The sequence below is a fragment of the Panicum virgatum genome, chromosome 2K, assembly GCF_016808335.1.
Source record: "Panicum virgatum strain AP13 chromosome 2K, P.virgatum_v5, whole genome shotgun sequence".
Taxonomy (NCBI): domain Eukaryota; kingdom Viridiplantae; phylum Streptophyta; class Magnoliopsida; order Poales; family Poaceae; genus Panicum; species Panicum virgatum.
This window is the reverse complement of record NC_053137.1, coordinates 48,881,461-48,893,931: the sequence shown is the minus strand read 5'-3', so window position 1 is coordinate 48,893,931 and position 12,471 is coordinate 48,881,461. Positions and strand designations below refer to the sequence as shown.

The window sequence follows — 12,471 nt, the reverse complement described above, 5'->3', positions numbered from 1 at the left end:
GATAGTGATCCATACGAGTATATACATGTTTAGTACTATCTCCGTTTCAAATTGTAGTTCGTTTGACTTTTTTGGCTCTAGGTTTGACCAATCATCTTATTCAAAAAAATTATGTAAAAATTGTCAAATTTAAATCATTCTTGATGATCTTGTATTGATAAAACAACCCAAGATAAAAGAAGTGATACTTTGCACAAATTTTTGAATAAAACGACCGGTCAAATTTGGGATCAGAAAAGTCAAACGAACTATAATTTGGAACGGAGGGAGTAAGTGTGGATATCTAATGGGTTCAAAACCAAATAGTGAACTGTAATACTATTATGTCTTCACAAGATTACAGTTCATGATTTTCTAAAAAAAAAGTCTTCCTTTAATATTTATACTAAGTAGAGGGATTTTTACATTCCTATTTTACCCTTTACTTTTACAATATTCCTGGAATATGCTCTACCATATGGTTTTTATTGGGAAGAGAAGTATACAATTCAGACTTCTTTATCTTGTTCATTCATGCTTCCCTCGTGAGCTTCTGCCTGGACCTTCGCCAACGACTCACATGCTTCTTCTTCTGCAGTTCTGCTGCGACTTACGGACGTCACCTTCGGTTCCAAGCTTCATCTGATGATCGGCTGATCCGAGGGTTTCATCCTTGTCATGCTCGTGGCCTTCAGCTTATACCGCGTCGCAAAATCGAAGGTGTTGATCATGCTTAGCTTCGTTTCATAGTCGAAGTGTTAACTGCTAATTAGCTGACTTATACTACAACGCGAGCTTGATCATAGCTCCCGCGGCCGCAGCGACTGCAGGGCCCATCCTTGGCCGGATCCGGGAGCCCGTCGTGGCTGCAGTGGCTGCCGAAGTGACGACCGGGGGCGGCGAGCCGTCCCCGGCAACGGTGACGGCGAGCCTCATGCCGATGGTGCAGTGTCCCGGGATGTTGCAGATGAAGTAGCGCGTGCCGGGGCCCGTGAGCGTGACGTTGGTCGAGCCGCTGCGGTCGTTGCGCAGCGCGCCGCCGCCGGCGCAGGCGAAGTAGTCGTTCTTCCCCACCTCCGTCACCGTGTGCTCCGCGCTCGGGTAGCTGAACACTGCAATTGCTAGGTTTCTCACGACGCGCCAGCGCATGCGCAGCTGCACTCTGCAGGCTGGTCTAAGGGAGCAGAGCTGACCACTCACCCAGTTTGTCTCCGACCTTGAACGTCTTGCCTCTGACCCAGGCGATGTAGTCGACGCCGATCGTCCACCCCTGGTCGTTGCCGACGACGAACGTCGTGGCCGAGGCCAGCGCCGCCGCCGTGAAGCCCGCGGCGAGCAGTATTGCTACGACACGAGCCAAAGTGTTGGGCAGCATGGTGATCTTTAGCCTTGCGATGTGCTGCGACAGTGAGGGACACAAGAACGGAGGCGCACCACCGGTTCGGCGCGGGAGACCGATCAGGATTACGAACAGAAATCACCTGTTCCCCACTGTTGCTAGCTGCTGCACACTTTGACATGAGGTGAGGTTGGACACGGTGGTCTATTTAAGTGTTTATTATAGAGACCGTCACCTCCTGGTTGTTATGTTTTGAAATGCAAAATCCGGCCCGTGATGATTCTTATTTCTTGCATGTTTCTTTCGTTCCTTTAGCTTTTTTGACTAATTTCTTCAGAAGTGGAATAAGTGCAATGATGTGTCGAAGAATTATGAGGAAGGAATTGGAGTGCATACGGTGCGAGTGCGACCAAAAGCTTAACACGAAAGCGGCACTAGAGGCTACGGGTAGGGCAACCAGCTGCTGTCATCTTCGTGCTGTGAAGTGCATCTTTTTTGTGTGATCAAAACTCTAACGCATTTGTGTGATCAAGACGTCGTGGCGCGTTGAAAACGGGGGGGGGGGGGGGGGGGGGGGGGGGGCGTGAACATGTAGCTCAAATCATCCCTGATGTGAATAATCGAGGAGAGTTATGCCTGGTCAGGGAAAATTAAGTATACTCAGTTCCAAATAAGTATAGTTTTAGGAGTTGAGCACGAAAATTAAGGAAGGGTAAAAAAAATAGAGAGTGCACGTGAAACGAGGAGGGATAGAGGAGGAGAGAGATAACACTTATTTTGGAACAAATTTTGAATCCAAACTACACTTCCCCGTTTAGTTCTCAAAAAAATTTCTACAGTACCCATCACATCGAATTTTTTGACACATGCATGGAGCATTAAATGTAGTTAAAAAAATAACTACTTACACAATTTAACTGATTAGTACGAGATGAATCTTTTAAGCCTAATTAGTCCATGATTAGACATTATTTGTCAAATAACAACGAAACGTGATACAGTAACTTTTCGCAAACTTTCCTCGAACTAAACGGGGCCAATTGGCGTAGAGAGTAACATCTTACACAGCAACTAAACGGGTAACTAAACGGGGCCATTCGCGAACTACTTACAAAGCAAATTTTATTTTGGGACGGAAGGAGTAGAGAGCAACATCAAGACTGGGGCAGGACTCAACTAACTGTCTCGGATTCGTCACTCTCATGCCTCCCTCCTGCTACTGTGTCCCAAATTCATCTCGAAATTCTTGCAGCTCGGGCAAGGCCTCTCGTACGCAGAGCATGGCACTGCACGGTCCATTCGTTTTATGTTTTTTTTTTGAAAACCATTCGTTTTATGTTAGGGAAATCTGGCAGGTGCTTGTGAAAGGAAGCAGTACAAATAATAATCGCTGGATGATTTTTTTAACAGTTGGATAAATATCATGTGAAACGAAATCAGTAGCTGATATCAGGGTTAACCTTACCGACCGGTCCGGCCAAACCGGCGCGGTCCGGTACCGGTATACCGGTCCGGTTTGGACGGAAACCGGTCGGTACCGGTGGAATTCAAATTTCGCAGTTCAACCGGTTCGGACCGGTATACCGGTCGGTTTGACTGGTAACCAGCTAAATCCAAATTTTTTTCTTTTTTGGTTTAAATCCAAATGCCCGCAAAGTATACTAAATGAATGTTTGTATAACATATTTTAGTCTAAATGAACCCTCCAATCCTTTTTTAAAATACTTTTACATTGTATTTGTATATTTTTTATGCACGTTTTTTTGTTTAACTTCAAATCCCTGCAAACTATACTAAATGAACGAATTTTTGAGAAAATTTGACACCATTAAATTCGTCGCACCTTGAAGTATTTTTAGGAATTTTTTGAGAATTTTTCATTTTTTTGAATTTAAATTTGAATTTTGAATTTGGTCCGGTTTGGTACCGGTCCAAACCGGAACCGGGCCGGGCCGGTTTGACCGGTAACCGGTCAAACCGGAACCGGGCCGGGCCGGTTTGACCGGTAACCGGTCAAACCGGACCGGTTCCCACCGGTTTGGTGAACCTTGGCTAAGATAAGTCATTATAGTGGAAAACTACACGGTGCTCCCATGAAAACTGCACGCGTTAGGGAACTGATACTGAAGTGTGTGGAGCAACAAGGGCAATTTGGCTTTGATCAGTTCGTGGTCAGGGGACCGATGCCAGAGTGCAGAGTAAAACATGGCCATCGAGATCCATTTGGGCAATTGCGCTGATCGAGTGTTCAATGGGCACGTATAAGAACCACATAGAGTTTCTAGGAAATTCGTAGATCAATCTCCCCATCCCATTCCCATCTGCATTCATCACCTCATGGAGAACGAGTGTGGTGCATTTGAGTATTTTAATTTTTATTTTCCTTTTCAAAGCGATGATCATTATGGATTCAAAATGATTGGAACACAAGGTCTATGTAATATTCCAGACTCCAGTCGGTATTTTTTTTTTAATACATTTTGACCATCATGACACTCCGATTCGAGCATCCGGCACACACACCGTCACCATGTCTTACTACATCATGGAGCGGTTCTGGTCCATATTTACAAGGAATTCAGAAAGCTAGAGAAGAAAAGAAAGAACCATATTTACAACAAGCAACCCTTCACTTTTTCCCTCGAATCTACATGAACTATTATTTCTTGGCATCTAATCCAGTAGAGGATGTTGGGTTCGGCTTGAAGTCCTTCTCAAGCGCTTCAATGATAGGCTCCATAGCGGCATCGATCTTCTCACTCATGTCTTCAATCTGCAATAGAAGAGGTTTAACTTTTCCATAATACATGGAATTATCTTTGATTGGACGAAAGAAAACTGTTTCTAGTTTTAGCTGGATGCCTGAATAAATTTGGTACGAAGCTACCCAAGCATGTTCAGCAGGTCTGAAGTGTTTCTGAAATAAAGCAGACACGAGTGTTCTGAACTTGCCAAATAAAAGGCAAGTTTTGCAGGAAGCATCGGGAGTAATATTTTAGAATATGGTTTTCCCAGCTCCAAGTTAAGAAAAGATTGAATGTGTCGTCAGTTTCTTACATGAACAGCTAAATAAGATCCTTGTTTGAGCAGTGGTCCTGCTGTTTTTTTTTTAACAAAGATCCCATGTTAATGTGGTCAGAATTTTCCTACAATGAAAAGGTCTGAAGTTTGTTCTGGCACGTCTTTTCCATGTACCTTACTAGTTTCTAGTGAAAAAACGTGGCTGATAACAAATTAATACATAAGATTTTTAATTTGTCATGTACGACTGCAATATGACATCCTTAATATGTTGACATACTTTTCAATTTTAAGTAAGAGGAGCAGTGATAGTGCAACGCGTACCTTCTGAATGACCGCTTCAACCTTGTGTGCATCCTTATCCACCACTTCAGCAATGTACTCAATCTCCACAGCAACCTTCTGCAGAGACCCGTTCTCTGGTAGGGAATTGGCTGCGTTGGCAGCTAGCTTCTCTGTTACCTCAGCGACATGCTCCACAACCTCCACTGCAGTTTCTACATTGTTCAACGTTTCGCCTGACATAGTAATTCAATCATTGCAATAAGCTGTTAGGAACTGGGTTATATGAACATGTGTCAGCAGTTTGTAATTCATCTGATCATCCATGATATACTATAAACTATATAAACTGACAATCAATCCTGAACTACACCCCCAAGGCCCCAGTCACCAACCACCATCTGCAATTCTGCATCCTGCAACTCGCAGTGCTATGGGTCTGAACATACCTTCGATCTTCCTGGCCCTCTTGTAGAACGGCACAGCCGTGTAAGCCACGCCCCCAAGGACCATCTGCACCCTGAGAGAGAAACATGGAGCATGTTAAGCACATAATTCCGATCCTATTTTGTGCTTCAGAGTTCAGACAAAAAAACCAAACAAAGAAGAAAATTGCTATCCCCAATTCGTACCAGATAGGTATCATCGGCAGCGGCGAGAAGTTGAGGCGGGGGTGCCCTGCGGCAGCGGCGGCCTCGGCCAAATCCGCCGGAACGATGTCCGATTTCCCCAGAACAACCCACCTATTCACCGGAATAAACCGCATCAGACAAATCCACGAGTCGTTGTCGCAAACAGCACAGAACAAATCACAGATTCCTAGTCCGAGAAAACGTACTCTGAATCCATGCCGCCCGGATCTGCAGCGCTCGCGCCAGGCTTCCTGATCCCGTGGCACCATAAAGAGGAAATTCAAGAAACCACCCATCAGATTTGGCATCAATTCCTCGGCTCGGTAGGTTGAGTCTTGCGAAACCCCCAAAAGGAAAAAAAATAATACACAGGACAAAACAAAGCAGCAGCAAAGGTGGCGGGCACATACCCTGCAGGGCCTTCCTGGGTGGCGGTCTGGCCGCCGGCGTTGGTCGGCGGCAAGGTGAGGGTGGCCATGGAGGATCGGGGCCGGGATAGGTGAGCCCGAAGGCAAGAAAGGAACAAGCGAGTAGAGCAGATCGAGCTCGCCGGCTCAGCTATAGGTTCCGTGCTTAATTGCATACGCTATCATTAAACATGTGACGGTCTCAGAATAACTATTCGATCTGAAGCTGTAATTGACGTCGCGGTTGAGTACTACGGAGTAGAAAAACTGGCGCTCTAAGCGCGCCTATAAAAAAACGTGATTTAAAATATTAATAAAAAGATATTATTCGTTACTATATTCGAAGCAATATCATATTGATGTATTGAGTTAGATCTAAAAATTACAGTGCAGCAGCATAGTAGTTTTGTGTCTGAGAGCACGTCAATTTCAAGCATTGTAGTATAGAGTTACATGTAATTTTTCCTTAGGATTTTTTTGAGTAAATTTCAGTGGCGGTCATTGAACTTGCGCCAAGATCTCATCTAGATCCCGGTACTTACAATCTGCACAAGCGCATACATGAACTTGCATTTGGCTCACATCTAGGTCCAAACCCTCTCCGCCCGCGCCCGGGGGGACTGCCAGGTGGTTCACTAAATGCAAAAAACCACATGTACTTCTTCATTTTCCCATTTGCTCACACCATTTCTGCCCAACATCTCCTGTCCCCTATAATTTGTGAATGGACTGCCAGGTCGGTTCACTAAATGCAGAAAACCCCCCTGTACTTCTTCATTTTCTCATTTGCTCACACCATTTCTGCCCAACGTGTCTCCTGTCCCCTACAATTTGTGAATGAATGAATCAATTGGTGACTGAAAATGGAGTACATGTTGACACAGATCTGGAGATAAAGAACTAGATGCACACATCATATTAGCCATTTGAAATAGCATCCATACAAAGCATAATATAGGTTACTGGTGCCACACGGCATGCATACAGGGCGTCTTGGTTGCAGCTGAGGTTCCATACAAGTTTATGGTGCCTCATAGCATGCATACATGGTCCATGGATATGTGTTGTCAATATTAAGATCTTGCTTGAGTGTCTCTAGGAACCACTTCCATGTGGCTAGGGATTCCACTTCAACAACAGCCACTGATGTTGGAAATATACAGTCATTTGGGTCCACCCCAACAGCAGTCAGTAGAATACCCCCAAATTTAGTTTTCAAATGACACCCATCAAGGAAAATAACTGGTCTACAACCACTAAGAAACCCTATCTTGCAAGCATCAAGAGACATGTATAGATGGCTAAAATGGCCATCTAAAAGCTTTAGATAGAATGTGCTTCCAGGGTTTGATCTTAGTATCTCATTGCCATAATCCCAAAGTTTATTATTCTGTCCAAGCTCATCTCCATAGATGGTTTCCAAAGCTAGCCTTCTGGCTCTCCAAAGCTTGCTTCTAGTAGGTGTAAAGTTCCATTCCTTTTGTACTGTCCTAGAAAAATTACCCAAAGTCATCTTCTCATCAGCCCGGAAGCTTTCAATATACTTCTCTGCTAGCTACTTTGCAGTGCATCTCTTGAGATCCCACTCCCTTCTGCAGTTATGTTCTGCGACATATTTCTTCACTAGAAAGGTCTTCACCCTACTGTCCATTGAGCAGTACAACGTCCAAGGGCAACCAAGTGCACAGTGAGCACTAATCCTCATCTTATCATTTCTAGGCATCTTGATGTCGACTCTATGTTTCAAGCTATACTCTGTCACAGCTTTTCTGACCATCTCAACTGAAGGGAAGCTCATACCAAGCCTAAATGTTGGATTGTTAAGGTCATCTGGCACAAATGTTTTAAATTTAAGTCTCACTCCATTTGCTCCATCCTCATCATCTGGTAGGTCCAGTTCATCATCGGTTTCCTCATCAGGACTCTGTGGTTCAGAAACAACTATTGCATTCCCATTTCCCATCCTGCTCCCAGCTGCCTTCTTTGACTTAACAACTACAGGGTTTATCACCCCTTCATCATCAACATTATCAGTGAAAAGGTCATCATCGCCCTCTTGAACATCATTGTCACTGTCCAGGAAATCTAGAACTTCCTCACAGTCCTCTCCTAAAGGGGTATGATCAAAATAGATGACAAAATTCTTCACCTTATCAGCCACTCTGCTCATCACCGCTGTGTCATCATCAGAGGACAAATACCTCAAACCATCGGACAATTTTTTCCCAGGTAAGAGCCAGTACACCTTCAAGTTGGATGGATTTAACCCATAGCCTAGTTTCATAACGATTTCTTCAACCTAGAAAAAAGACCAGGACCAAGCATCGACATGATCCCACCAATCTACCTTGCAATTCTGGTAGGCACGATTCTGTCCATTCCCGCAGAAAACCCCACCATGGTGAACCTCAACAGAAAACCTCATCTCATCAGCTCCTACATTATGAACAGAACCACAGAGCATAAATCATCTAGGATGCAACACACAACCAAATAATAGGGAACTAAACTGCAGTTGGCGTGAAAATTAGTGAATGGAATATGCTTGCATCACCAATGGCTATATATCAATACTGATTAATGAGAGAGGCAGTTCAGTTCATATAGGCAAGAGGGCGAAGCTATTGTGCCAACGGGGAATCGAAATTTCAGGGGATCCACTTTGCGAGCACTAGTGAACAAGGGTCATAGGGAGCGCGTGCAGGCGCCTGCTGAGCCTGCTGACGGTGAGGCGAGCGACCGGACTGGGAGGGAGCGCGGGTCCTCTCCATGGCCGACCGGGGAGGGAGCACGGGTAGGCGGACCGCCCGCCAGGGAGAGAGCACGGGGAGGCGGACCGCCGGCCGGGGAGAGAGCACGGGGAGGCGGCGGGCCGACCGGGGACAGAGCGCGGGGAAGGCAGGCTAGCCGGACGGGGAAGGAGTGTGGGGACGAGCAAAGCGGAGAGGCTAAGGACTCACCATAATCTGGTGGGGGGTCGTCCGGCGTCCTCCTCCTCGGGGCCATGGAGAGGACGGGAGCCTCCAGAGAAGGGTCCTCGAACCCTAGCCGCCGCCCGCAGTCGCCCCCAATGCCCCTCACGCGCGGAGAAGAAAGAGGAAGGATGAAATATCTGAGACTCGTATTTCCCAGGGTTTTTTTTTGCATTTAGTGAACCACCAGGCAGTCCACGTGGTCCCCCCGGGCGCGGGCGGAGAGGGTTTGGACCTACATGTGAGCCAATTACAAGTTTATGTATGCGCTTATGCAGATTGCAAGTACCGGGAACTAGATGAAATCTTGGCGCAAGATCGATGACCGCCACTGAAATTTACTCTTTTTTGTCAGTAAGTATAGTTTAATTATTTTAGTAGGAAAAAAATAAGATTAGAAATGAATGAACAATTTAATTATATTTTGTGGGTTTACGGAGGGAAATCAAAACCCAAGAAGTAGTACAACTATCACATGTAAATGTAGTATACAAAGTTTAGTTATTATTTTTGTATGTAGGAAGTAGTTAAATATATTTTGTATTGTCAAATAATGGAAGGAAAATATTTTTTAAGATAAAGAGACTAACTTAATAGAATCGTGGGTCCCGCCTGAATAGTACGTGGGCCCCCACGTGAGTCCCGCCTAAATAGTACGTGGGCCCCACGTGGGTCCCACGTGAATAGTATGTGGGACCCGCATGAATAGTATGTGGGCCACGACTCACGAGCGCGCGCCGATTCTTGGCCCTTTAGTATAGTACTCAACTCAATTCAGCAAGAGGGGATTAAACTAAACAAACTATACTCGGCAATCAGGATAATTTGCGTGGCTCTGTTTATGCGGGGGCTTTGATTAGTGCGTGATGACGTGGCTTGCCTTGGCCCAGGCCAGAGGAATAGAATTCGGCAGCGCGGCCTTGCCCGGCCCATTAGGAAATCTCACATCCCAGCCCACGTAAATTTTATCTACTATACTACTACATCCGTCCCAAAATAATTGCAACTATAAAATTCAGAATTTATCCCATAAAAATTGCTAACTTTGAACCTACCCCAAATGACAAGCAATTTTGAAATATTTTGGCAAAAGACAACTAACATCTTATCCACTCATCATAAAAAACAAGAGGTATTTTTACAATTTTATGCCTAGCATTGGTTTGTGTGCTTGATCCTAGAATTACGTTTATTTTAGGCCGGAGGGAGTACACAAAAAGACCGAAGTAGACGTTTTAACTATTGCTCGTATGGAATTTTTGTCGGCACTGATGAGTTACCTGGGCCAGCACCAAACCATCCTTTTTCCCTTCCTATAATCAGTAAATGAAGTACTTCATACTCCCTCCGTTCCAAAATGTAGGTCGTTTTGGTTTTTCTAGATTCATAGTTGTTTGCTATGCACCTAGATATAACATATGTCTAGATACATAGTAAAATATATGAATCTGAAAAAGTCAAAACTACCTACATTTTAGAACGGATGGAGTACTCTTTTTAATAGCTCACATCTTAAGTGTCATGTGTAGTCCTGATTTTTTTGTGTGGAGATTGGAGCCGTCTTAAATTCTGATATAGAATTTTTGATATTTCTATAGATCTTACAAACTAATAGGGCCGAAGAATTACATGGTCACTTACACATGATGTATTTCATGGGTCCCAACACCTTCAGTGAACCGTGGCATCTCCCATGCCGTCCACCAGAACAAATAATAGAGATTGTGTATGTATACTTATCCTCAAATTAACCTTGATACTTACCGATCAGATTCAACCCTTTGTAGTCCTTTTCTTTTACCTCCTGAGCTTGTTGTGTAGCACTTTTGATTCAAATAACCTTTTTGATCTGTCTATTGGAAGTACTATCAAAATAATATTTCAAGAAAATAAGTACTATCCAAATTACTTGAAATGGTGCTCTAAATTTGGTCTCTTCTTTGTATGATATGAAGATGTGTTTAATCGATTTGTCCATGAGATAAACACCCTTGCAGCTTATCAGTGGTGGGAAGGATCTGTTTACAGTATCCTATGTATCCTTGCATGCCCCCTGGCTTGGTCATGTCAACAGTGCGTAGGAGAAATAAATTACAGAGACTTCGTGAATTTGTTTGTTCTGAATATGATCATTCGTGCTTACAGTCTTGCCGTTCACGTGCACTCTATGAAGGCCTCAAGGTCCGATTTGGATTCTCAGAAAATTCAAATACCTTTTCACTTGGTCATTCTCTAAATTTTTTCATGTGCCTTTAATTTTTTATTATTTTGTTGAAAGTAGATGCTTATGTATTGGTTTAAAACAGCATGCATATTGCAAGATTGTAATGTCTAATGATCTCAAAACACTATTTTTTAATCCTCATCTTATTGGGTTAGAAAAAATTCCAGCTCCCAGCTCCCATGGTTCTTGAAACAGATTGTGCAACAATGGCGAGCAAGCTCCAGGTGACATTGCTGGACATATCCTTAGTTCGCCCCTTGAGGAATGATGAAAGCTAGAACAAGAGTTAGACTTTATGCTTTTCTTTCTTTCTTTGGAGTGCGAGAGGACTCTTATCCATAATTAATGAACCTATTATCTCTGCAAAACGTTTGATTTTGAGGATTAGGAATTTATTATGAATGCAGTGCCAGTTGATACTGGGGTTGCAAACTTTGGCTTTTTGTTATATTTCCTGTAGATTGGAGAATGGACAATGGAATAGATACATCATGTGACAAATTAGGCAAGTTAGAGTGCTCAGTGTTCTATGAATTATGCTATCAACATTTTTTTTGCAAGATGACTCATCTACGTACGAAGGAGCAGCAGAGCCAGCGTGGGGTTGGAGGGGTAGGGTGGGGGGGGGGGGGGGTAGCTCAAGCCCCTCACCCCAAGAACTCCATGAAAATTAGACTAAGGGTCAGCGTTCATTAAAAATATTGGCATTAGTTTCATCCCATGTATATTTCATTTGTTATGTAATGTTGCAAATATTTCATATCATGAATTACATGTAAAATTTGTTTTACTTATAGCGAAGCACGAGCATATTTCATCTCATGAATTACATATAAAATTTGTTTAACCCGTAGCAACGTACGAGCATAGAACTAGTAGAGGTAAAAGGCCTTAGTTGGGCAGGTGGAAAACTGAGTTCAACTAGCCCGAACTAATAATGTTTGATTTTTCTCGAAAAAAAGATATTTGGGCTGGTCCTGATGGTAGTTTCATTTTGTTATTTCCAAGAGTGTTATGTCACCAAAATATAAATGGAATCATGGATAAAACTCACTCTACAATGCATTATTTTATATTTAGCCTTTCATAACATTTAGTTCTAAGATCATCAAGAGTCGGTAACAGTGCATGCATGGTTTTATCTAGATGAAACTTATTTCATCCCTCTCTTTATTAATTCAGTGTCACACCATCTAAAATAGTAACATGACACCCTATTCAATACGTATGAAACTCTCGTATAACCTCTACTGGAAACGGCCTTAGACAGAGTGCGTACCCCTAGAGAGAGACGGAGCGAGCGTGTCTTTGTAGGTAATAATGTCTAAGTAAAAGTTTGCTCAATCATCTAGTTAAACGAAAAAAATTTGCTCAATCCTCTAGATGCAATTTACCAGCTTCATTCAAATACAGTGTGTTCAAATCGAACGGCGAGAAGTTCAGAAACCAAATGAGCTGATGATATTGGGAGCCTGGAAAGATCCAAGAGCTCATTGACAATTTGTCGTCAGTCGATGTGACCCGTGATTCACCCATTGATTGCGTCGAAACATCGATCAATTTACCAGCACCTGCCTAACCCAATCACCCGACCCCTCTGGTCAAATTTACCCTT

At 43.5% G+C, this 12,471-nt stretch overlaps 2 protein-coding genes across 2 annotated transcripts; both read right to left on the bottom strand.

Moving 5' to 3' along the window:
- Nucleotides 1–303: 303 nt before the first annotated feature.
- On the bottom strand, nt 304–1,585 carry LOC120681797 (mavicyanin-like). The gene is made up of 2 exons (XM_039963409.1): nt 1,180–1,585; nt 304–1,091 (listed from the first exon to the last, which is right to left on the bottom strand). Exons 1-2 carry the CDS (start codon nt 1,352–1,354, stop codon nt 763–765), a joined length of 504 nt encoding a protein of 167 aa, XP_039819343.1. The 5' UTR covers nt 1,355–1,585; the 3' UTR covers nt 304–762.
- A 2,149-nt stretch (nt 1,586–3,734) lies between these two features.
- On the bottom strand, nt 3,735–5,859 carry LOC120681791. The gene is made up of 6 exons (XM_039963399.1): nt 5,664–5,859; nt 5,460–5,504; nt 5,254–5,364; nt 5,071–5,141; nt 4,664–4,857; nt 3,735–4,091 (listed from the first exon to the last, which is right to left on the bottom strand). The coding sequence occupies exons 1-6, from the start codon at nt 5,834–5,836 to the stop codon at nt 3,978–3,980; spliced, it is 708 nt and encodes a 235-aa protein (XP_039819333.1). The 5' UTR covers nt 5,837–5,859; the 3' UTR covers nt 3,735–3,977.
- Between the last annotated feature and the right edge of the window lie 6,612 nt (nt 5,860–12,471).

Bases quoted from the DNA above. Each gene is read 5' to 3' on its own strand.
- LOC120681797 (XM_039963409.1), bottom strand. From the start codon at position 1,354: ATGCTGCCCAACACTTTGGCTCGTGTCGTAGCAATACTGCTCGCCGCG. The intron at 1,092-1,179 runs GTGAGTGGTCAG...TAGCAATTGCAG, and splicing joins CAAGGTCGGAGACAAACTGG to TGTTCAGCTACCCGAGCGCG.
- LOC120681791 (XM_039963399.1), bottom strand. From the start codon at position 5,836: ATGCAATTAAGCACGGAACCTATAGCTGAGCCGGCGAGCTCGATCTGC. The intron at 4,858-5,070 runs GTATGTTCAGAC...TTACTATGTCAG, and splicing joins GAGGGCCAGGAAGATCGAAG to GCGAAACGTTGAACAATGTA. The intron at 4,092-4,663 runs GTACGCGTTGCA...CTTCTATTGCAG, and splicing joins TTGAAGCGGTCATTCAGAAG to ATTGAAGACATGAGTGAGAA.